The 26,918-nt window shown below is 35.3% G+C and overlaps 1 protein-coding gene across 20 annotated transcripts in view; it reads right to left on the bottom strand.

The window, feature by feature from the left end:
• Positions 1-26,918, bottom strand: part of LARP1B (La ribonucleoprotein 1B) — a 129,995-nt gene that overhangs the window by 72,096 nt on the left and 30,981 nt on the right. For 19 of the 20 annotated variants that reach the window (XR_010409538.1, XR_010409542.1, XR_010409539.1 and 16 more), the window contains 3 exons: positions 20,882-21,056; positions 16,000-16,172; positions 9,800-10,162 (listed from right to left, as the gene is read on the bottom strand). Coding sequence is in view for 14 of the 20 variants with exons in the window: in XM_064585040.1 (XP_064441110.1) it covers positions 9,800-10,162; positions 16,000-16,172; positions 20,882-21,056 (711 nt within the window). In the remaining 6 variants the exon portion in view is untranslated. Of the gene's footprint in view, positions 1-9,799; positions 10,163-15,999; positions 16,173-19,314; positions 20,300-20,881; positions 21,057-26,918 lie in introns of those variants that run through there. The other variant, XM_054508763.2, reaches the window with a different exon arrangement.

Raw genomic sequence — 26,918 nt, 5'->3', positions numbered from 1 at the left:
CACACAGTTTGATTATTGTAGTTTTATAATATGTTTTGAAATTAAGAAATGTGGTATTTCCAACTGTATTGTTTTTAGAAATTGTTTTTTGGCTCTTCAGGGTCCCTTAAGATTCCATATCAATTTTAGCGCTAATTTGCCTAATTCTGTAAAAGATGCCGTTAGGATCTTGGGATTGCACTTATTATATAGATCACTTTGGATAGCACTGACTTAAAAAAAAAATTTAAGATATAATTCACATATGGTACATCTAACCTAGTATATGATTCAACTGCTTTTTAGTATACATAATTTTGCAATCATCATCACAATCAGTATTATGACATTTTCATCACTCCAAAAAGAAACCCAGTACCCATTAGCAATCACTCTCTACTTCCTCACAAGGAAATTCCCACCCAACCTAATTAAGCCCCACCCTAAACAATCACCAATCTAATTTGTCTTCTGGACATTTCATACCAACAGAATCGTACAATATGTGGTATTTAGAATAATGTTTTCTTTTTTTTTAAATCTTTTTTTTTTTTTAAGATTTTATTTATTTATTTATTTGAGACAGAGAGAATGAGAGAGAGAGAGAGCACATGAGAGGGGGGAGGGTCAGAGGGAGAAGCAGGCTCCCTGCCGAGCAGGGAGCCCGATGTGGGACTTGATCCAGGGACTCCAGGATCATGACCTGAGCTGAAGGCAGCCGCTTAACCAACTGAGCCACCCAGGCGCCCTAGAATAATGTTTTCATGTTGCAGCATGTATCAGTAAATTCATTTCTATTGTTAAACAATATTTTTATATGGTTATACCACTTTTTATCCACTCATCGTTGGGTTCTTTCCACTTTCATAATGTTGCAATTAACATTTTTGTACAAGTTTGTGTGTGGACATATGTTACTTCCTTTGTGTACATAACTAAGAGTGGAATTCCTGGTCATAAGACAAATCTACGTTTAACCTATTGAGAACTGCCACACTACTTTCCAAAGTAGTTGGATCATTTTACATTCTAACCAGTAGTCCACAAGGATTTTAATTTCTCTCCATCATTACCAAAACTGTGAATGTATCTTTTTTATTATAGTCATCCTGGTAGGTAGGAGGTGGGATCTCATAGTGATTTTGATTCTTCATTCCTCCGGTGGCTAATGAGATCAACAAATTTTCCATGGACTTATTAGCCGATTGTGGATCTCCTCTGGAAAAGAAGTCTATTCCGATTCTGTGCTCATTTTATAATTGGGTTGTCTTTTTATTATTGAGTTATAAGAGTTATTACAAATACAAGTCCTTGGGCACCTGGGTGGCTCAGTTGGTTAAGCGACTGTCTTCGGCTCAGGTCATGATCCTGGAGTCCTGAGACTGAGTCCCGCATCGGGCTCCCTGTTCAGCAGGGAGTCTGCTTCTCCCTCTGACCCTCCCCCCTCTCATGCTCTATCTCATTCTCTCTCTCAAATAAATAAAATCTTTAAAAAAAAAAAATACAAGTCCTTTATTAAAAATATGATCCACAACCATTTTCTCCTAACCCACTTTTTCAGCGTTTTTACAGCACTTGTAGCTTCACAGCAAAATTATGTGAAAAGTAGACTCCCCACTATCAACATTCTGCACAAATTGTTTACATTTGTTACAATTAGTGGACCTACGCTGAAACATCATAATCACCTGAAGTCCACAGTTTCATTCTTGGTATGTATATCCCACAGATTTTGATACATGTATAATGACATGTACTCACCATTATACTATCATACAGAAAAGTTTAACTGCCCTAAAAAACCTCTCTGTCCTGCCTATTCATTTATTCCCTCCCCAAACCCTGGCAATCACTGGTATTTCTATTATCTCCATAGTTTTCCTTATTCAGAATCTCAAATACTTAGAATCATACACTAAGTATGTAGCCTTTTCAGACTGGATTCTTTTACTCAGTAATACGCACTTAAGATTCCTCCATTGTTTGCTCATTTCTTTTCAGCACTGCACAATATTCCATTATCTGGATATACCACAATTTATCCATTCATCTGCTGAAGGACATCATGGTTGCTTCTTCAGCAATTATGAATAAATCTACTGTAAACAACATATGCAGATTTTTTTAAGCAAACTCTAACTTCAACTCAACCCCAAGATTGAGTCACATGCTCTATCAACCCCAAGATCGAGTCACATGCTCTACCGACTGAGCCACTCAGCCACACCAACATATGCAGATTTTTGTGTGGCCATAAGTTTTCAGTTCCTTTGGGTTAAGTACCAAGGAAGATGATTACTGGATAGTATAGTAAGAGTATGTTTAGTTTTGTAAGAAACAAACTGTCTCCCAAAGTGGCTATACAATTTTGCATTCCCAACAGGAACGAGTGCCTGTTGTTCCACATCCTCATCAGTGTTTGATGTTTTCAGGGTTGTGGATTTTGACCATTCCAACGTGTTGCAGTATCTCATTGCTTAAATTTGCACTTCTCTGAGTATATGATTATTCACCAACTGTATAACTTTCTTTGGTGAGATGTCTGTTCAGATCTTTGGCCAATTTTTTAATCAGGTTGTTTTCACATTAAGTTTTAAGATTTTTTTTTAATATTTTGAGTAACAGTCCATTATGTGTCTTTTGCAAACATTTTCTTCCAGTATGTGGTGTGTGTCTTCTCATTATGGAGTGTTCTTTGCAGAGCAGAAGTTTTTCATTTTAAGGAAGTCCAACAACAATTTCTTCCTTCATGGATCATGCTTTTGGAGTTGTATCTAAAAAATCATCAACCAGGGGCACCTGGGTGGCTCTGCTGGTTTGAGTGTACAACTCCTGATTTCAGCTCAGCCTGTGATCTCAGGGTCGTGGGATTGAGCCCTGCATCAGGCTCAGCATGGAATCGGCTTGGGATTTTCTCTCCCTCTCCCTCTCCCTCTGCTCCTCCCCCAGCTCACACAGGCATGCTCTCAAAAATAAAATTTAACTTTTTTAAAAGATTTTATTTTAAACGAAATTTTTTTTTTTTAAGATTTTATTTATTTGAGATGGAGAATGAGCGAGAGACAGAACACGAGTGGAGGGAGGAACAGAGGGAGAGAGAGAAACAAGACTCCCGGCTAAGGAGGAAGCCTAATGTGGGGCTAGATTCCCAGGTCTCCAGGATCATGACCCAAGCCAAAGGCAGCCGCTTAACTGATTAAGCCACCCAGGCGCCCCTCTTTTATTTATTTGAGAGAGAGAGAGAAAGCACAAGCAGGGAGGAAGGGCAGAGGAGAGGGAGAAGCAGGTTCCCCACTTAACAGGGAGCCTGATGTGGGGCTCGATCCCAAGACCCTGGGATCATGACCCCAGCCGAAGGCAGATACTTAACCAACTGAGCCACCCAGGCACTCCAAAATTAATTTTTAAAAGTCATCAACCAACCCAAGATCATCTACATTTCCTCTATGTTATTTTCTAGAAGTTTCACAGTTTTATGTTTTACATGTAGGTCTGATCCACCTGGACCTACTTTTGGTGAAAAAATATAGGGTCCGAGTCTAGATTCATTTTTTTGCATGTGGGTCTCAAGTTGATCCATTACCATTTGTTGAAAAGACTCTATTCTCTCCATTGTACTGCCTTTGTCCTTTGTCAAGTATCAGTTTACTGTATTATTGAAAGTGTGTTTCTGGGCTCTCTATTGTGTTCCATTGATCTATTTGTCTATTCTTTTTACCAATAACACATTGTCTTGATCACTGTAGCTTTGTAGTAACTCTTGAAGTCAGAAAGTATCAGCTCTCTGACTGTTCTTCAATACTGTACTGGCAATCCTGGTCTTCTGCCTCTCTGTATAAATTTTAGAACCACTCAGTTAATATCCACAAAATAAATTCCTGGAATCTTGATTGGTACTGCATTCAATCTACAGATCAATTTGGGGAAAACTAGTAATACTGAGTCTTCCTGTCTCATTTAGTAGTTCTTTAATTTCTTTTCATTAAGAGTTATCATATTACTCATATAGATCTCCTACACCTTTAATTAGCTTTATACCTCATTATTTCATTTTGGGGAAGGGGTGCTAATGTAAATGGTATTATGTGTTTTTTTTCTTTCCCTATCATTTTCTTCGTGGTGCCCCCTGAAGGACAAAATTTAAAAATTTTTTATGATATCCAATTTTTTTCTTTTGTCGCTTGTGTATTGGTTTCATATAAGAAACCACTCTGTCAAATACAAAGTCATGAAGATTTTATGTTTCCTTGCAATCCTTGTATAGTATTTGCTCTTATATTTTGTATCAATTCAAATGAGTCAATTTTTTTGTACATGGTGAGTTAGGGTGGCATCTAATATATTCTTTTGCATATGGATATCCACTTGTCTGTCCCAAGATGACTTATTAAAGACTATTCTTTGCCTATTGAATGAATAGTTTAGGCACTTTTGCCAGAAGTCAGTTGAACATAGACATATGCATTTATTTCTGGACTTTGTTTGTCTATGCTTTTCCTAGTAACAACACTGTTTTAACATAAGGACTGTATATGAATTCTTCAACTTTGTTCTTTTTCCAAGATTGTTTTGGCTATTCTGGGTCCCTTGAATTTCAATACGAATTTTAGAACATCTCATTTTTCTGCAAAGAAGCCACTTAGGATATTGACAGAGATTATGCTGAATCTACAGATTGATTTTGGTTGGTTACTACTTTATGGTGTATGCTCCCTTATCTTTTTGATGTCACATATAAATAACGTAACTGATTTTATTTACATATACTCTGATGATATTTATTATTTTTGCTATCTAAACATTTGGGTTTAAATCTACAACTTTAGGGGCGCCTGGGTGACTGTCAGTTAAGTGTCCAACTCTTCGTTTTGGCTCAGGTCATGATCTCAGGGTCATGAGATCTAGCCCCCCACTGGGCTCTGCACTCAGCGGAATCTCCTTAAGATCCTCTCTCCCTTTGCCCCCTGGCCCCTCCCCCAGCTCGCTGGCTTGCTCTCAGAGAAATAAATAAACAAACAAACCTACCACTTTATTTTTGTGCTGGAAGCCCCTTCCTTATTCTACATTTTCCCTTTCTCCTAGTTTCACAGTTCTTTCCTCTAATTTTATTTTTGAATGGGTATCCTTCAAACTGCAACATGAAAACTTTAAAAACTAATCAGTATCTTTTTCCTAGACACAAAAAAAAACCCTTAAATACTATTCATTTAATTGCTCTCTCCAAGTCTGTGTTAATGTTATGTTAAATCTGTAAGACACTGTTTTATACAGTTAATATTTAGATTTATTCACATATCTCTTGCTTTGCTCTGCAATGCTTTCTATATACCTGGCATCTGAAATCATTTATTCCACCTTTGCAATTTCCTTTGATGAGGCTTTCTTAAGTTACAATTTCTCTCATTATATTTCACCCTCTTACTTGAAAGACATTTTGCAAGGCATACAATTATACAATTATAGGTTGATAATTATACACTTATAGGTTGATAGTTATTTTCCCTATATTAATAATATTAATAATTCCAGTGTCTGTTGCATTCAACTGTTTACTGTTGGAAAGTCAGCTGTCAGCTGTGCACTCTCCTACCTTTAAATGTATTCTGCCTTTTTTCCCCTGGCTGCTCTAACTGCTCCTCAATTCAGAAAAAGTCCCAGCTATTACCTCTTAAAATACTGACTTTGCCCCCTTTTCTCTAATCTTTCCTTCTGAAATTCTGATTAAATGTCTATTTTAGACCATTTTTATCACTCTGTATTCCACATTTCTTGCCTTTCTAAACCTTTTCTCAAAATAAAAAGCTATAAAATAAAATCCAGATGTTAAATTCTACAACTTGATTTGAAATGTAGTAAATAATAGCAAAGATTCTCCAAAATATCATTACATACCCTTTCATATATTTTCTTTGCCTCTCTGTGCCTCTCTGTACTGATTTCTGAGTAGTTTCTTGTAAGCTGTCTTCTGATTTACTGATTCTCTAATTGTATCTAATCTATTAATCCCCTTAATTGAGTTAATTTAATTAACCATTTTTACTTGCAGAAATTCTAGGAATGTTACTGTTTACTACTTCTTCCCTGCATATACTGTTTTTTTTTAAACAGAGTTAACAGTTATTCCATATTCTGTTTAATAATTCCATTATCTAAATTATTTCAGGGTATGGTTTTGCTCAGTCTCACATGTATTACCATATTTCCTTGTTTTATTATTAATTTTGTGAATTGTTCACGTTCCTTTTAAGATAATTTGAGTAAATTATTCAAGGTCTAGGATAAAAGTGAATGTCCTCACAAAGGAGCTATGTTGGCTTCTGCTAGGTTTCTGGGAAATTAACAGGTCATAATCACTTAAAATTCATGACTAGTGGTCATGTCATCTAGATACTATGAATTTAAGTTGCATGATTATAAATTCTAAGCCATTTTTCTTAGTCTGTTCAGCACAACTAGGGAAATTTCTTTGTAGTCCCACAGAGGAGTAGGTGAGAAAGCAAGTTAAGTTCTCTTTCACTTAGGGTGTATTCCTTTTAGGTACCAATTTAATAGAAGACTCACTCAAATCCCCAACTTTGGCTGAGCCATAGGTTTGTGGCTATGGCTTTTTTCCCTTTATTTTTGGGGGACTTCTGGAATGCTGAATTCCTCAAATTCCAAAATGGTCTCCAGGGCAACACTGGGTTCAATACTCCACACTCCTCTATGGCTTTATTCTGATAACAACTTACCTTGCCAATCTTCAAGGATTTTAAGATGTTTTCTCATCTATTAAAAGGCCATTTGAGTTGTTTTCAGCAGTAAGAACATGGCAGAAACAGAAAGCCTACACTCAGTCTAGTGCAGTTCAATATAACTTCTGGATCCAGCAAAAAATCCTTTTGTGAAGTCAGAAAAGATCACTAAACTACCCTATCAATTTGGCATTCTTTTCATTTACATCTAACTCAATCTGTCCAGTTCCTGACATATCTGATTATTCTTTCCTCTTGAAGTTGGTTTTTGGCTTCTACAGCACCACTTCCTATTACAACTCCTCAGTGATGATTCCTCAGGGCTCAGATCTGGGTTTTCTTATTTCAACATTTCCTCTGCTACCAAGTTACCTTAAATTATCAATACCCATCTCCTAGACTACTTTAATAGCTTCCCAAGGGGATTTCTTCTGCCACTCTTGTACCTATCTAATCCATTCTCCACCATAATAACTAGAGTTATCTTTTAAATACAAAAACGAGGGTGGCTCAGCTGGTTAAGCATCTGGCTCTTGGTTTCAGCCCAAGTCATGAGCTAAGGGTCATGAGATCGAGTGCCATGTCGGGCTCCACACTCAGTGCAGAGTCTGCTGGAGATTCTCTCTCTCCCTCTTCCTCTGCTCCTCCCCCTGCTCACTCTCTCTCTAAAATAAAATCTTAAAAAAAATAAATAGAAAAAAATAAAAAGAAAAATTAGATTAAGCCCTGTTGCCTGTGTAAAGCCCTCCAAGGTACTTTACTTGAACTTTAGAAAAATTCCAATTTAGCACGGCCCACAAAACCATACATGATCAGACTTCTGCCTATATACTACCATAACTGTCCTTATATAATAATACTATAAACAAATGGACTTGTTTTTCAGTCCTTAAAATACACCAAATTCTTTCTTCCCAAAGATCCTTGCCACTTGCCGTTTCCTCTTCCTAGAATATGGTTTACCTGGTCTTTGCAGGGTTTAATCTTACTCATACTTCAGATCTCACTATAACTGACTTTCTCACAGGCATTCATTCCCTGACAATCCAACCCAGGAGCATCCTGTTCTTTTCCTTTAGCACATTTATTATAATTTTTAATTTGTGATTAAGTATTTATTGTGGGTTTATTTTAATGTCTGTCCTCCCAATTATTTGTAAGAACCAGGCATGTAGAGACCCTACTGTTATCTTCCCATTCCACGCCCAGGACCTAGCACAATGTCTGGCTCATAGTAGGAGTTTAACAAATATATATTAAATCATTGTTTTCTTTCCTTTTAAGCAGACCCACAGGAAAAGTACAATTCTAATCAGAAATTACATGTTGAACACAGAATTAGAAAAAAGGGGAATAAGTCAGGTGATAAGAATGTACATACAAATCAGGCTAAAATACAATATACTTATGAACAGACCCATAATGCTTAAGAGTCATATAGCCAAGATTACTTTCCCCTAATGTTTCATGGTTAAGTGGTCAGATGCTGGTTTTTAATTAACTCAATACATGGCTTTTCCTTATTGTTGTCTACACTTTAGTTAAAGCAAATAAATAATCACCTACAAATATGTTTCTCAAGATGGCCTGAAAGTTCATTATTTGGAACTCAAAAAAATTCCCCATAGAACCAATATTATATACAGTGGTTAGCTTTTTGTTGGTTAGTTCATAATGTTTAATCCATTATTCATTTATCCACCTAATGAATATGAATTGAGTGCTACTATGTGCCAGGAACTGTTCTAGCAGTGGAGATATAGTAGTGTACAAAATAAGATAAAAATTCCTATCTTCATTGATCTTATATCCATGTGATCAAAACAGAAAAGAAGTGCAATATACAGAACAGTAGATGGTGAAGAACAAAGCAGGGTAGAGAGATAGGGAATGGAGGGAGTGTAATTTTAACCTATTATTAAATTTATTTCTAGCTCTTTCTATTCCAAAAGGATCTAAGTTAGAGATTACTTATAGAACCTAAGTATCACAAAATAACCATGCTTACACAAGGAAAGATTTTAAACCAAGAAACTATAAAAACATACTTCCTTTTCACAGTAGTAGGACAGAGAAAACTATTCAGACCTTAAGTTACAGACAAGCTACAATAACCTGAGGCATGGTCTCCAAAAAGGCAATGGTTAGAGAAGGTAAGGGGGTGAATGCACTGATGGGAATTCCAGAAAGAAAAAGAAATGAAGAGCGAAGGAGGAAAGCACACTTCTTGCTAATGATAACGAACCTCCATGGACAGCCAGTCCCTTTGATTTCAATCACTAGTTGGCAGACTCTTTTTCTACAACTGTTAACTATTTCTGACCAAGATCTCTCCTCTATTTGGCATAGTATAGTTACACAACTTTCCCCCTCATTATTCTGTCCCAAAAACAAATATTTAACTTTTTTTAATGGCAGAAAAAGATCCCATTAGTCCCTGTCTTTATCATTAAAATTCATATCAAAGGAACGCAGATAGCCAGTAGAATACTCTGGTTCTCTCATATTTTACCCTCATAACTAGGATAGGTATTCAGGATGTGGGGTCAAATTCAAGAAGATAAAAAACTGGAACAAGGTTTCAAAGAGCACCCCTAACACCACAGTAATGATTGCACAAGGAGAGACAATCAGCCATTTTAATCTTCTATCCTTGTCCACAACCATAAAGCATTCACCATAGACTAAGGAGAGAACAATGGAAGGGAACAACAAAAGTAAGCCTTCTCTAAAACCCTACTCATTTAGCTGGGGTGATTATAGGCCAGGGTAAGGAATGAGCATATAAACTAAGTCTGTCCATGAACTTCAGGTTTTTTTCTTCTTATTAGAAAGAGCCTTATTATTTTCACTGAAAAAAGGGTTTTAGTAAATGAGTGCTAATTTTTTATAATTATTCATTTCACTGTCATTTTAATAAAATTATTTCTCAGGTTGTGACTATCAGACATATTCTGGGAATTTTCAAAATTAAATTTATTTATATTCAAAATTTAATAAAATAAAGCCTCAAGTTTAGGAAAAGTACAGGGAGCAACATAATAAAAAAACTAGTATCAGCAGAAATATTACCCAGAAAATATTACCTTTATGGCTGTGTGTTTGTTTTCATCTTCCTCCACCCATAGATCCTGTTCATAGTAATATAAGCCATCATTAATGACTTTAGCAAGTTCAGATGTAATTTTTGCCCGAGACATGTGGTTGCCTGTTCGATCTCCTCCAGGATGTTTTCTCATGTAAGGTGGTGTCTGAGTTACAATCAAAATCTTGTTTAAATCCTGGTCATCAATTTCATAATCTGAATCATTATCAGACCAATCAGTAAATGTGTTTTTTCGTCCTATTTGTTCTATCTCTTCATCAAATAAAAAATCAAGTTCTTCTTGCTCTTGTTCATCTGAAGGATACAGCTGATCTGATGCCTCTTCAGGTAGAGATGATGATTCCTAAAGGAAGAAAATGGTATTTTATATACAAACTTTTTTTAATCATTTGAAAAGAAACATATCACAATAATGTTACAAGTTAGTAATATGAAGCCTGTGTGTTCAGTAACTAGTTAGCAGGCAAATTATAAAAGAAAATCAAGCCAGTATTATTCTGGCCCAATAAATACAAAGAATTTGCTAAACACTAAGTTTAATGCTAAATAAAAACACAAAATTGAGTAAAAGGAGGGTTAAAGACTCCTTTAGAGTAAGAATGGTGCTTAGCTAATCCATTATAGCACACCAACTCATTTTACAAATGAGGGGAAAAAAAGGCTTAGAGCTATGAAGTTAATTTGTCCAGAATATCAGAATTCGTCAGGACTAGATCAAGGTTTTCTGACTTCCAAATTCAATGATCTTCCTAGTCCAAATCCTCACAACATTAATGCCATTAGCTAGGTTTCCTAGCTAATCCCTTTTCTCAATCTTCAGCCTCACTCACTGTGGCCAGGTTTTCATATTAAATTTACCTTAACATGCATTGAACTGTTGAACTTTGTCCTTCCTGAAAAAATTTAAATTGCTTCCTATTGGGTGACATAACAAGTCCAAAACTTTAGATCCTAGATCTTCTAAAATCTAACCTCCTCTAGATTTCCATAACTCTCAACACAAGAAAACAGATGTCTCAATGTCATTTTCCAATGTCAGCCTTTGACCAATCCTTATCCTTCAGCAAATGTTAACTCTCCTCTGCCTAGAATAAAACAATCCCCCTCTCTCAGAATTCCTATTAATGTAGTACATATCTTTTCAGTCAATTATTATCTGGTCCGGTGAGCCAGGCACTGTTCAAGGAAAGGATATACAATAATAACTCTGCCCAGACAGAGCTAACATTCTACTAAATAGAAGACAGTCCATGATAAGTTTTTACTAAAAAAACATAATAAAAATAAATAAGTTTTAACAACTGTGAATATATTTTTAAAAAAACTATATACCTTGTTATTCACATTTACAAGTACATGAAAAAAAGTCTGAGAATAAACACCGAACTGTTAATAATGGTAAACCCTGGACAGAGTTTCTTACTTTTTACTTTGTATCAGTTGTATTTAAATTTGTTTCAAACATAGATTTTTTTTTTTTTTAATTTGTGAGGAAGAAACAAGAGATTTGAGTTGAAGAGGACTTGACTGAGCACACTTACTTGCAGTAATGATTCACAGTAATGAAAAAAATAAATCCATGTCAATATGAAAACAAGTATTATACTATCAGAAAATCAGAAATTGTTCTGACTTTCTGGAAAGCAGAAAGCAAATGGGATTGTATTGATAATAAACAAGACTAGAGGAAACAGCAACCTAGAATCTATATAAAGACTGACACCACTGGTTCCACCGGGGCCCTAAAAAGTTTTGAGATAAGCACAGTGAGCAGGAATGGACTATGTGACAGCCATCAAAATGGATATTTGGAAAACCAAACTACAGGATACAGCTAGACAGTCAGTCCCACACCCTTACCTGAGAATATGAAACTATAAAATCTGCTCCCAACTTAAAGCCCAAGAATTGCTTTCTAAACAAAATGAAGGATTTGCCAAGAGAAGGCTCATGTCCATGGAGCCAGACAGAGGTTGAACACATCCCAGTATTATTCTAAACTTCTAAAAAAGAGCTGGGGGGAAGAAAGAGAAGGTAATTTTACCAATGAATGAAGTACACTAAGGAATTCTACTTCCCAGAGAAAAGTACTGATTTTATCAATTCTGAAGACTCAGAACTAGCATGACTGTTCTCTGCCAAGGTCTAGAAGTCTAACAGGACCTTTACACCTAACCAAGAGTGTGCATGATGACATCTCACATTCAGGAGAAAGGCTTTCTGGATGAGCAATCTACAAGGCCACAAAAGAAGTCCATACCAATTTATCAATAACTAATATGAACCATCAACTAAAGATCACCACATATTAAGAAATAATCATCACCCTAAAAGAGGACTGTAAAAAAAAAACAAAAACAAAAAACTGATGGAAATATCAGAAAACAGAATCTTTTTTAAATCCCCAATTCCAAAAAAAACAGTAGCCAGATGATCAATTCAGGGAGTCCTAGGGGATCCAACATCAGATAAAAAGGAACACCAAAAGTTGAAAAAAAGAGAAACATGAATTTTCCCAAAATAACGGACATGAATACACAGCACAATAAATAAAAACAGACCAACTCCAGGGTATATCATCTGAAATTTCAATAGTGGTGATGAAGAAATACTCTTAAAACCTCAACAACAACAAAATCACTTGTTACAAAAAAATCTAAAGGGACTAAATTTCACAAGAAAAAGAACCTGACCAAGATGACAGTAGAAAAAATGCTTTCAAGGGCACCTGGGTGGGTCAGTCGTTAAGCGTCTGCCTTCGGCTCAGGTCATGATCCCGGGGTCCTGGGATCAAGCCCTGCATCGGGCTCCCTGCTCTGCAGGAAGCCTGCTTCTCCCTCTCCCACTCCCCCTACTTGTGTTCCCTCTCTCGCTGTGTCTGTCTCTGTCAAATAAATAAATAAAATCTTAAAAAAAAAATTCTTTCAGATTACTAAAGAAATCTATCTCCAAACAAGCTATAGCTACTGTAGAATGTTTATTTTTAAAAGATCATTTTTTTTTAAAAGTACGTTGGCAATGTTGTTAAGTAACCCAACTCAGGAGGTATCACTGAAATATCTAGGCCCCCAGAACCTACAGTCAGCTTTCCTCCAAGCCAGATCCTCACTCTGTAGTATCAGAATACATTTCAGATCTTACTAATGGCACCAACATTCTTTGGCCATAAAACTGAAGGTCCTAGATTTTATATCATTCTTTTTCCATTATTAAAACCAGATTCCATTACCAATTTGCTGGCCCTATACACACTTACCCTTCCAAAAACTTTTTTTAAACCAAGCCAAAGATGCTATCAATTTTAACAGGAACCATTATTTTTATTTTTTAAAATTTGCACAATTGTGCTTTATTAATTAGCACATTTCCTGAATTTAAGCCCCTTAAGAAAAAGAAATCAGTTTTGGAGAGTTTTAAGTTGCTTGGCACCTCTCTAACTAGTCTTTGCAGTAATTTCTGGCACTTAGTAACTTTCCTTTGCCAGTTCCTGTAAGAAAGGCAAAATTTTTCTTTTTTCTTTTATTTGGGTATAGTTGACACACAATACTGCATTAGTGTCAGGTGTACAACATATCAATTCAAGTTTTATGTTATGCCATGCTCACCGCAAGTGTAGCAACCATCTGTCACCATGTAATGCTATTACAATATCATTGGCTATATTCCCCATGCTGTGCTTTTTATTACTGTGATTTATTCATTCCATAACTGGAAGCCTGTATCTCCCTCCCCCTTCACCCATTTTGTCTACACCCCCCACCCCTGCCCCTCTGCAACCATTAGTTTGCTCTCGATAGTTACAGATCTGACTTTGCTTTTTGTTTACTCATTTTGTTTTTTAGATTCCACATGGGTGAAATCCTATAGTATTTCCCTTTTTCATTTTGACTTATTTCACTTAGCATAATACCCTCTAGGCGCACCCATGTTGTCGCATATGGCACAATTTCATCCTGTTTTACGGGTAACATTCCACTATATATGTGTATCACATCTTCCTTATCAATGGACACTTAGGTTGCTTCCACATATTAGCTATTGTAAATAATACTTCAATAAACATAGAAGTGCATATATCTTTTTGAATTAGTATTTTCATTTTCTTTGGATAAATATTCACTAGTGGAACTATTGGATCATATGGTAATTTCTATTTTTAAATTTTTTTCTTTTTTTTAAGATTTTATTTATTCATTTGAGACACAGAGATACAGAGAGAGAGAGCATGAGCAGGGGGAGAGGAAGAGGGAGAGGGAAAAGCAGGAGCTGAGCCAGGAGCCTGATGTGGGGCTCGATCCCAGGACCCTGGGATCATGACCTGAGCCAAAGGCAGACGTTTAACCATCTGAGCCACCCAGGCGCCCCTCTATTTTTAAATTTTCAAGGAAACTCCATACTATCTTCTACAGTGGCTGTATCAATTTACTTCCCCACCAATACCATACAAGGGAGGAACCATTATTTTAAAAGAAATACTGAAATGGAGATTTTTTTTAATGTGGAGGACAAATGTAGATCTTAGAATAAATAAAATACTATACAAATCTTTGTCAATGATCCAGGACACGATCCTTTTTATGGTTTTTTTTCTGTGTGTGTGTGTGTGTATGTGTTTTCAGGACACCATCCTTAGCCTCCCTACCTATACAGGTATGTTATTTGCGATGATAATCATAGAATTAATCAAGAACTTCAGAAAATCTTGTCTTGAGAAAGCTGCTTTAGGATTTTTTTAAAAGATTTTTACTTATAATGAGTGAGCACATGAGTAGGGGGAGGAGCAGGGGGGAGAGGGAGGCAGCCCCACATGGGGCTGGATCTTGCCACCCTGAGCAAAAACCAAGAGTCGGACACTTAACTGAATGAGCCGCCCAGGCACCCCTAGAAAGCTACTTCAGGCTTTTAAGATGTCCCCAGTGGGAGGGGGAGGGAGGGGGGACCACCTCTTTTAACATTTAAATATGCTGTGTTTAACCCCCACGGCTAATTAAAAAGTTATCTTTGATGAGGGTTTTTCAAGCTCAGCACTATTGACATGTTAGGCTTGATAATTCTTTGGGGTTTTTTTTGGGGGGGGGGCGTTGTGCGCTGTAGGATGTTTAGCAGCATCTTTGGCCTCCACTCACAAGATGCAATAGCACTCTCCCAGTTTTAACAACCAAAAAATGTCTCCAGACATTGCCAAATATCCCCTGACGAAGCAAAATTTCATCACTCCCTCATTCCCCCAATGGAGAACGACTCTTATAACCCTTCATGCTCTCTTCTTCATGCTGTGATGGTAAGGATAAAGCGCCTTGGGTTCATAATAATCTTCAATATAATAGCCTTCTTTATGCTTCCCAATTCTTTTCAGTAACCTTTTCCTTACAGAGCTGACTTTCAATATTTGAATCATTTGAGTATCACTGTTTCCACATTTATTTGTAGTAAACTTCTTACTTTGAGATAATTGTACATTCACATACAGTTATAATAGAAATCTTACATTATTTTTTTACCTAGTTTCTCCCAATAGTAACATCTTGTGAAAGTATAGCAAAATATCACAAACAAGATAAACATTGTAATAACCCATTAATCTTACTCAGATCTCCCCAGCTTTATTTGTACTCATGTTATTTATGGTTTAGATCAGAGCAATTTTTATCACACTTCAAATTTTGTGTATCCAACCATGTGTCAAAAATATAGCAGTGCTACCATCAAGGATCTCTTCTGCTGTTTCATAACCACACATCCCACTCCCTCATGTGCCCCTAAGAAATCAATTCTCTTTTCCTTCCTTACTGTACACAAAAGCACCAAAAACACATATAATCTGTACCCTTTATAAATAATTAACAGGTCACAAATAATATAACACGGTTATAATATAAATTCACAATTTAGAAAAATTTTGTCAGCTTTAAAAAAGTTATTCAAATTTAAATTAGTCACAAGTAAAAAGACCACATCAAAATATTCTTAAATCATATTCAGAAATAGAAGAGAAATTTTTAAAGTTGACACAATATAACTTATTTTCAACTACTGAGTATACCTGAAGTTTTCACTTATAGCCAATTTTTACAATTTAAACTTTTCCAAATTTTATAGATTTACTTGACAAACAAAATACATTGGCCTTACACTCAACCCAGGAATGTACTACACTTCACTTGGTTTATAACAATTTACCTTCAATTTCACTGGAGATGGACGATGTCTCTTTTTAACTTCTACCCAAGGTTCTGAGTCCAAGTCAGGCAAACTTGTAGACAAACCTCTAGACATTGCTTGAAGATTACTTGTTTCAGTATTTTTCTTTGGGTTCAGTGGACTTCCAGTTCTTGGAGAATTTGGGGCAGACTCTAAAATTTTAAGTTAGTACTTAGTTAAAATATGGTTTTCTTACTTATAAAACACTTCTTTTTCTTTACTTAGGCTTGATTTTTTTCCCACAAAAACACGATATATCAAATCTCAATTACAATTTTTCCAATGTCTTTCAAACCTGAAAAGATGTAATGTAAGATGTATTTGAGTGAAGCCAATGACTAACAGATAAAAGAAATGTCACCAACTCTTACACAGATCACATTCATTCAAACTTCTTAAGCATATCAATTGAGTCACTAACTGTGGTAATACATTTAATTTAGGGGTCAATTCCCTGTCAAATCTTAAAATCTATCAATTATAATGAAATTATGGAATCTCAAATGCTATTAAGCAGAGTAAATGCATATTTTATTCAAGGCAGTATCAGTCCTTCACTATTCTGCTACAATCTATAGCAAGGCAATCATTATTCACACTTCACATTTCCTCTGCTTACTGAGTTTTACCTAAATGCAGTGTGCCCACTTAGCTCCTATTGGATACTGTAAAGAGTAGAATGTCACATCATTAAAGTGCACTGCCCTGGTAATAAAGTTTAAAACATTTTAAAACTCTGTTGGAATTAAAAATGCTTTTCTCCACACTATCTCTTAATCAAAATAATTACATCCTCTATAAATAAAATCCTGATTCCTTTACAAATCTTTTTCTAAAAATTAAAAAGAATACTTATTTTAATTTATAATGCAATACGTACTTCCTGGACAAAGAGTTTTAAATACAAATTTATACTCTAAGATTCTAAATATCATTTAATTTAGTCCCCAAAAGCCAATTACTTGAAAATACTGCAAAGCTGAATATTACATGGAGAAAGTTGAAATAAATTAACAGCAACAATTCTTTTATTTACTAAATGAAAATGCAAAGGCACATGCCAGGACTTTGGGTTTGAGAAGAATATTCCAAGATTTTACTCTCATCTACTACATGCTAGAAACAAGTAAGAGTTATTATCCTCTCTATGAACACCTATTAGATACAGGATTCAAATATCAAATTACTATACTACTTTTTTTTAAAAGTACATTGCTTCATAATGGAGAAGGCTCTAAAATTGCATTGTCCAGAACACAGCCGCTAGTCATATGGAGCTACTGAGCACTTAAAACATGGGTAGTCCTAAAACGTGCTAGTAAGTTTAAGGTCCATACCAGATTTCAAAGTCTTAGTACAAAATATCTAAAAAGGTAAAATGGATCTGTAATTTTTATATTAATGTTATAATATCTGGGTATATTAAAATATTTTAAATGTTATTAAAATTAATTTCATTTGTTTTGTAGCTTTTCAGGCTATTAAAATTACTAGGATTACATGTGTAGCAAACATTATATTTCTATTTGACATTGCTGCTTACAACTTTCTTAATTAATGGTACATGTATCATCAATTGACCCACAGAGGTAGTATAGGTGAAATGCTAGGTTTGGGCTGCAAGTATTGATATTAAAGTTATAGGAATGGGAAGACATTTATCAGCAGAGAACCCTATTTCTAATACTATAAATCACCTATGCTCATAAAGTGAATAAAGCCTTAAAAACAGACTAAGAACCACCACCCTGGCAACTGTAAAAATTAACCAAATTACTACGGATAGTTCATGTATAAATGATTAGAATGGCACATGGTAGGGAAATCAGTTAACTACTATTTTTAACACAGAAATCTAATCTTAAACACCTACTTAAGTTTATTATATAATCATCTCTAAATGCTCGCTAAGCTTGAATGTTTCTACCATGAAGTCAAGTGTTTCACGATATCTACAACACATGCTTACAAATTAAACATTAAAATACCAAAGAATTTGAGTAAGACAAGAAAATTTAGAATAGTCTGAGTTTTTAAAGGGAAATGTTCACCTTATAATTACCTACACATACGCTGTGTGACTTGTTTTCTTTTACAATGAAAAAATTTCAAACATTATGTATGTAAATTTTAAGGGTAACGGTAAACCCCTAATCTTCCAAAAACCAATGAGTCTGCATATTACTTGGATGACTGGACATTCAACTTACAGATAAGAAATTAGACACACACTTTGACATTTATAGGTTCTAATTTGTGAGAACATAGAAAAAAATTTATCTTTGCTATTTTCATTAATTGAAAAAATTGTCAACATGACTCTCCAGGGGTAAAATCACCCTATATGTTCCATGATTATCTATCTAGTTTGACTTCTTTATCCACCCTGAATCCAGGTAATGACACAGATTGCTTTAAAAGGATTATATACTTTATGTGCTGCACATTCAGGAATACTTCTGCAACTTTCCAAAGGAAATCCCACAGCTTATTAAAAAATCATTAGGGATGCTCCTACATATTTTTCAAAAAGCCAACAACAACAAAAAACCCCAAGATGGTCAGGTACCTGACCCTCTCAATTTTGATGAATGAAATCCTTTTACTACTTAAGAGTTGATAATGCAATACTATATCCATTGAACTGCAAACCCTAAATTTTAAAATTAACATCTTACCATTCCCATAATCAACATTTTCTGGTGCATTGAGGTCCTCTGTTCAGTGCAAAGGTGAACTCATGTTACACAATTCAACCTCCATAGAGGGAAAAATAGACATTTTAATTTCTTTGATGAAAAAAACAAAAATGTTTAAATATTTTACCATATAAATCCCTCAGGAAGTATACATCAATGGTTATGTTTTTTGAAATATAAAGTCTTCTCTTTAGAGATAAAAAGGATACAGATAAAAGTTTCTTTATCTATAGGTACAGATAAACACAATCTACTTTTCCGATTCCTATATCCATTTCAAATTTTTGGTGACATACTACTCTCTACTGAATTTAGGACCTAAGGCTTTCTCATCAGAGGATAATTATTAAAGTCAGAAATATGGGCATTCATGGAAAAGGCTGAATTTATGTATTTATTCCTATGGTGTAAGGTAAATCTGTATTAACTCTAAGAACATTCTTTCTATATGCCTTCATTATGCAGCCAGTTACAGATGTATAATCTAAATAACCTAAAATTTTTGACATTTAAATATATAGTGACTTGTTTTGGCAATGGGTATGTGAGATGTAAATGAGTGTATATTTAAAAAAATACAAAAATGTACAAGGCATTGTGATTTTATTCTTGTAATTTTATTAATAATGCATAAATGGTTAAATGAACAGGCATCACCAACTTGACTGACCTATCCTAGCTACCCTGTGGGAAAAGTATTTTCTATTTTTATCTAACTCACTTAAAGCCTGTTCATAAGCAGGTTAAAAATGTCACCTTGGACCCCAAGTTTACACAAATAAATTAATCTAACTTATACAATCAGACATTAAGTCTTTAAGAAAACCTAAAAAATACCATTTTTCTTCAACTTTTAAAACAATTGCCCAAGTTGTTTGCTAGGGCTAGAGGCATAGAGGGCTGACAAAGAAACACTAAATAAAAATATCTGTGAGACTGTCTGCTGGTACTTTATTGATGGCAGGTCTCACGTACTGGTGTATAAAAAATATATCTTGAAGAGTTCAGAAAAAAATATTCTTGTTCATTTCTCAAATGTCTTATCCCTCAGTGTCCACATTAACACATCTTATAGTCCATGTGAAATATTATGACAACATGTGAGTTGTACACTGTACACTACACTGAAGGGCAAATCAAATAGCAAAGGACCTAACAATATGGGAAATGCCACTCAAGCCTCTCTATTTTTGTTTTGTTGATCTGGACACAAGTACATAAGTCTGGAAGGAAAAGACAGAATCTTGCAATATTTCCAGAATGATAATTAACTCTCCCACCGTAAATAAAAGTAGCACATGCAGCTCAGGCTAATTACACACAAATGGGTGGCTCCTATAAAAACAACAGCAGTCCTCTGGTCTCTCTCTCATTATCATCACAAAGGTGTTTGTCTCCATTGTAGTGGTGGCCCAACCTCCTCCACAAGGAGTCGGGAGTAGACATTCTTGCATAGAAGTCTGGTCGCTTTCATTTCTGCAGCACGATTTGTTCCAGTGTTTATAATATTTCAGTGAGTCACCTACTCCTCTGCATATTCGATCAAATGACATCCAAGCATCAGTAGATCATCACCCTGACTGAAAAAAGTTTAAGCACACACATTTTTTCCCAAGAGGGAATGTCTTAAAAATGATCCAGGAAAAAATTCTTAATATCAAAGCAGTTTTTGGAAATTCTAATTACCACCAATTCTTTATCTGTAATTATAATAATTTCATAACAGTACCCCAATGCTGCTTTTGAATATAGGTCAACCCGTCTTTACAAGACAGGACTGAAGCACACTAGTAGCAAAATTAAAGTCACCCCCTCTTGAGTATAAGACTTTTAAACTACTCATCCTACTAGACTACTCCAATCTTACAAAAGGAAACTGGCACAACATATCCATAATCATTTGGTAAAATTACGAAGATAGGTAGAAATTCCGTACATGACAAAGTACACAATTTAAGAACAGAGCAGAGATTTACCCATAATTCTTAAATCCCTTTTTAATTTATGGCTGGGGGGGCAAAATGAATATAATTCAGAGCATCAAAAGTCATTTTGTAATCTTTAATTTTCCTATACAACCTAAATAAACTTTTTTAAAGGATAGGTCAATTGGACCAAACAGCCCACCATTACACTGCTTGCTCTAGAAGAAAAGTTGTTACCTGTATGTGAACAAAAGGCTTGGCCTGGTACAAACTCTGGGCAATCAATCAGTTGAGAGAAGTCTGTTTGTGGCACACTACGTGGAGGAGGGCCCGGAATTGGCCATTTTTCTGGTTCTATCTTTTTTCTCATTTTCTCATCCACAATTTCCACTTCTGTGCTATCTTTCAGTGCCTACAAATAGGTATTTTGAGCTATTAAAGAACTTTCATTCAAAAAACTGTAATTGCACATCCTATACTTCTAATAACCTAAGAATTTTTTAAATCTGAAATTAGCAGACATTATTACAATAAATGTTTCTAAAAATACCAATGAATTAACTACTTAGAATGAATTTTTAAATCATTTGCCCCTGTAATAGGTAACACATATCCTCACATAACACGCAGCAGATAATTTGGTTTTAACAGAATAGGCCTTTAAGGATCATTACATCACCTAGAATCAAACTACTTTTACCATAATTAATTTTTTTTCTCTATTTCCTTTTATCTTACCTTAATATAATACCACCAAATAAAATTTAGTCACTATTTTAATAACTACCACCATTAATTGATAAGAAACAGACATATACATTCCTCACAATACCCTATAATGTACACAGATGAGGAAACTGAGGCTCAAAGAAATAATCTGATAAAGATCATAGACTGGGGCGCCTGGGTGGCTCAGTCGTTAAGCATCTGCCTTTGGCTCAGGTCATGGTCTCAGGGTCCTGGGATGGAGCCCCGCATTGGGCTCCCTGCTCAGTGGGGAGTCTGCTTCTCCCTCTCCTTCTGCCCCTCCCCCCACCTCCCGCTGGTGCTTGCTCGTGCTTGCTCTCTCTCAAATAAGTAAAAATCCTAAAAAAAAAAAAAATTGTTAAAAAAAATAAATAAAGATCATAGACTTAGTATGAGTCAATACTAGGGCTCAATTTTTATTAGCTGTCCACCACTAAGTCTTAGTCACTAGACTATAGTGCTTTGCAAAAATAAACATGCTGCATTTAATGATAAAACTAGAACAAAATTTCCTCAAAATAAAGGACTTATTCATCTGAATTTTATCTGAAATTCAAGGGTACTCACCTTTTAGAAATTAAATCAGGAAAAATACAAATATTATATAAAAACTGAACATACGTACTTGTTATTTTATAAAAGTTACAACTCACTATCTTTTAGTGGAAGAACGTATCGTATGTGTTACTTTTACATCTGTATGCCCTTAGTGTTAGTATAGTACTCACTTTTCAAGTTATACTTTCAAAACTGGACAGGACTTTAAAATTATTAAAATTTAAAAACAAACTTTTTTGATGGGAATGAGGATACCCTCTGAAAAAATAGAGTATTAAATAGGGAATAAAGAAAATAAGGAAGAAGCCAATAATAAGGGGTTTGAATTGGTGATAGCTGTATTTTTTTTCTAACATATATTTTCCTAGTTTTGTCTGCTGAACATTCTAGAAGCAATGACACCCTAGTAGCAAACCTCAGTGCACGTAGCATCCAGATCCTGCAACAACATGGATGAATTTCAAAAACTACAAATGAAAGAGCCAGGAGAGGGGGGGCGCCTGGGTGGCTCAGTCGGTAAGCGTCTGCCTTCAGCTCAGGTCATGATCCCAGGGTCCTGGGATCGAGCCCCACATCGGGCTCCCTGCTCTGCTGGAGGCCTGCTTCTCCCTCTGCCACTTCCCCCTGCTTGTGTTCCGTCTCTCACTGTCTCTCTCTCTGTCAAATAAATAAAATCTTTAAAAAAAAAAAAAAAAGAGCCAGGAGACAGAAAAATTCCATTTACACAAATGTGTACAAATAAAAAGGCAAAATTAATCTATGCTAATATAATCAGAAAAGTGGTTTGGATTGCGGCAAAAAGTTGATGGGTAGATTGACTGTGACTGGAAAGGGCCATTAAGGAAGTTCTTAGAGGAATGGGCTGAATCTTTTTGGGGGCAGGCTTATACAGCTTAAATTTTTCAGAACAGTGTTTGGTAAAGACTGCCAATATGATGATAGAAAATGGAGCAAGTGAAATTCTCAATGGTGGTAGTTTTAATTGGTTCAATAATTTGGAAAAAATGTTTAGCAGTATCTACAAAAGCTAAGTGTGTGTGTGTGTGTGTGTGTGTATTTATCCCGTTACCCATGTCACAGGAAAATAAGAGCATTATGACCATCAAAAAATATGTATGATAATGTTCACAACCATACCACAGATTCAAACTGGAAAGAACCCATGTATATCTACAAACAGCAGCATGGAAAAATACATTGTGTTACATTCATATAATGAAATACTACCCCAAAATAGATAATGAACAACTGCTACACACCAACAACATGGATAAACCTCACAGAAATGATAAGTACAAGTCAGATATAAAAGAGTACACGTACCTCTGATTAGGTGAAATTAAAAAACAAATTGAGAGAGCTCTGAGAAGCAATTACCTATGAGGAGAGCACTGGTACAGGCTAGGAGAGGGGCACAAGGGAGCTTCCTGGGACGCTGAACATGTTTTATATCTTAATCTGGAGGGCAATTACACAACTTTATACACTGAGAAAAGTCATATGTAATCCTATGATTTCTAATATATAGTGTATAAATTATGCCTCAATTTAAAAGAAAAAAAATGAGTAGGGAAAAAAAACCCCAAAGTTCTTTGTATACAACTATTGAATAACCTAATAAAAAGGGGGCTTAACAATTTATGTAGTATAACATGTACTATCTCAGGAGAAATAATACACAAAAAAGAAGTAAGACTGTCACCAAGAAAGGTTTAACTAGTTTACTACTGGTAAAAGATGGGAAGGAAATTCTTCACTATGTGAAGAATTCCTGAATTCTTCAGGAAGAAAATAAAGAGAACAGAAGTGAATGTTGTGATTTAGACCTGAAAAACATCATACAAAAATTATGTTTTACACAAAATTAAGGAAAAGAGGGGCACCTGGGTGGCTCAGTCATTAAGCATCTGCCTTCGGCTCAGGTCATGATCCCAGGGTCCTGGGATTGAGCCCGGCAAGGGACTCCCTGCTCGGCGGGAAGCCTGCTTCTCCCTCTCCCACTCTCCCTATTTGTGTTCCCTCTCTCGCTATCTCTCTGTCAAAAAATAAATAAAATCTTAAAAAAAAAATTAAGGAAAAGATCTAGACAAAATAAGAGTTTTATTAAAACCAAACCATGATTATCTTCAACTTCTGAACAATTAGTTATAGTATACAGTTAATATTTCTGGATACCTGAAGGTTTCTCTAACTATTAATTTTGGTCCTTCTCTTAATGGTATCTATTATTATGAACAAATACCAATATTAGAATACATAGATAATGTATTCCTAGCTTCTGGTCCCATGCCTGGTACTAAAAGAAAAGATTTACTATGTGCAAAGACTTAAAGACAAGATGGCAGCACACATTCTGAGGAACCACAGTAAGACAATTTGGAGAACAGTTTCAGGTGAGAATAGCAAAAATAGTTCTAAGGATTTTACAAATATGTTAATTACTTCTCTTAAGCCCTTACACTCTATGATAGTTTAAGTATTATTTGCCCTATTTTAACAATGAGAAAACAAGCATGAGGAGGTTAAGTAACTTGAATAGTTACACAACTGATTAGCTAAAGATCAAGGATTAATTGAATTTTGTTATGTTCATCACCATACAGTACATCATTAGTTTTTGATGTAGTGTTCCATGATTCATTGTTTGTGTGTAACACCCATTGCTCCATGCAGTATGTGCCCTCCTTAATATCCATCACCAGGCTCACCCATCCCCCTATTCCCCTCCCCTCTAAAACCCTCAGTTTCTGGGAGTCCATAGTCTCTCGTGGTTCGTCTCTCCCTCTGATTCCCCCTCTTCACCTTTCCCTTCCTTCTCCTAATGTCCTCCATGCTATTCCTTATGTTCCACAAGTAAGTGAAACCATATGATAACTGTCTTTCTCTGCTTGACTTATTTCACTCAGCATAATCTCCTCCAGTTCCACCCATGTTGATGTAAATAAATGTTGGGTACTCATCCTCTCTGATGGCTGAGTAATTGAATTTAGGAAAAAAAAAAGGAAGTCACAAACAGCTCTCAGCTATGGAGCAAGAATCAAGAATGCAGTAAACTGGATCTACCATATGATCCAGCAATTCCACTTCTAGGTATATACCCAAAGAAAATGAAAACAGGATTCTGAAGGGATATCTGCACGCCCATGTTTATTGCAGCATTATTCACAGTAGCTAAGATGTGGAAACAAACTAAATGCCCATCAACAGATGAAGAGCTAAAGAAAATGTGGCATGCATATATATATATATGTATACACAGATATACATATGTATGAGAATATTATTCAGCCATGAGATAGGAGGACATCCTGCAATTTGCAACAACATGGATGGACCTTACAGACATTATGCTAAATGAGGTAATTCAGAGAAAGACAGGTACTGTATGATATTGCTTATATGTGGAATCTAAAAAAGTGAAACTCGGGGCGCCTGGGTGGCTCAGTCATTAAGTGTCTGCCTTCAGCTCAGGTCATGATCTCGGGGTCCTGGGATCAAGCACCATGTCAGGTTCCCTGCTCTGCGGGAAGCCTGTTTCTCCCTCTCCCACTCCCCCTGCTTGTATTCCCTCTCTTGCTGTGTCTCTGTCAAATAAATAAAAATAAAATCTTTTAAAAAATAAATAAATAAATAAGTGAAACTCATTAAAAAAAAAAAAAAGAGTAAAATGGTGGTTACCAGAAAACAGCAGGTGGGGGCGGGTAAGATTGATGTTGTTTAAGGGTACTAATTTGCAATGAATAATAAATAATCCAGAGATTTCATGCACAGTATAATGACTACAGATAATACTGTACTATAATTATGTGATAAATACCACTACAATACTAATCATATTACTATGTATGTATCAAAGTAAAAAAAAAGTACAGTAAGCTGAAAATGAATGGGAAGAAACAGATTCAGTAAGAATAGCTATGTAGGAAACCTCATCTGGGACAGAGGTGTGAACTAAAGTATATTTTGCTTCTTTTGATAGTTTTTCAGGAAAGAAGACTTGAGCCTATCAAAATACAAATAACAAAATATTGATAGAATTGAAATGAAGATCCAAAAAAGGAGTGAACAATAGAAGGGCATCCTTAAAGACTAACAATAATAGCAAATTCGTATTTAGGGCTTACTGTTTGTGCCAGACGCTGTCATTACACATTTCATCCTCAAGACAACCCTACGAAGTATGTATTGTTACCATTTCCACTTTACAGAAGTCTCAGGACATTGCCCTAGGTCACAAAACTACGAGGATGTGTATGCTGGTTCTCAAGCCTGTACTGTAAATCAATGTTTATATTGCAACGCCCAGTGAAACCTTAACATTCATAACAGAGAAAGGACAACTTTCCCACTGTAACCAATGGTAGGTACATAATAAATGTTAAGTGAATGTAGACCTGTGCTGTTCTAAATCACTGTGCTTATATGTAAATTCATTAACAGTAACACAAAAGTTCTTTTAAATATTCCTTCCCTACTGCTGTAAGTTATAAAGAAACAGATAATCAATAACCTAAAAATTATGCCTGAGGACTCACTGGGAACACCAACAGACCAAAAAATCAAACGATAATGAAATTACAACCAGATTCCTACAGAAGTACGGAAGAATGGAGAAAAACAGTAACAAATTCACTGAAAATGACAACTGAGATAGATCTTTGCTATAGTACAAACGATGGCAGTAGTTAATAAACTCATTCTACTATGAATATATCATAATATTTTTCTGAAGACTAAGCTTTACAGGAAAAAACCAAGTTTTCTTCAAATTATAGTATACAGAAATTATTTAGATGGCATCTATAAATAAATGTAATAATGGTAGTACTTGAAGTAATTTCTTTCATAGAACAAAGCCTCATTAATTACACATCAACAAATAACAAATCACTAGTTTTTATTGTTTTTGGAATCTTGAATCTTCCTATAGCTAGTTTTTAAAGCCTAGAGCACACATGTTCAAAAAAAT

The sequence above is a fragment of the Mirounga angustirostris genome, unplaced genomic scaffold (assembly GCF_029215605.1).
Source record: "Mirounga angustirostris isolate CCGP_5_RB_7025 unplaced genomic scaffold, mMirAng1.0.hap1 SCAF_2, whole genome shotgun sequence".
NCBI lineage: Eukaryota > Metazoa > Chordata > Mammalia > Carnivora > Phocidae > Mirounga > Mirounga angustirostris.
This window is presented reverse-complemented; position numbering and strand designations above follow the sequence as displayed.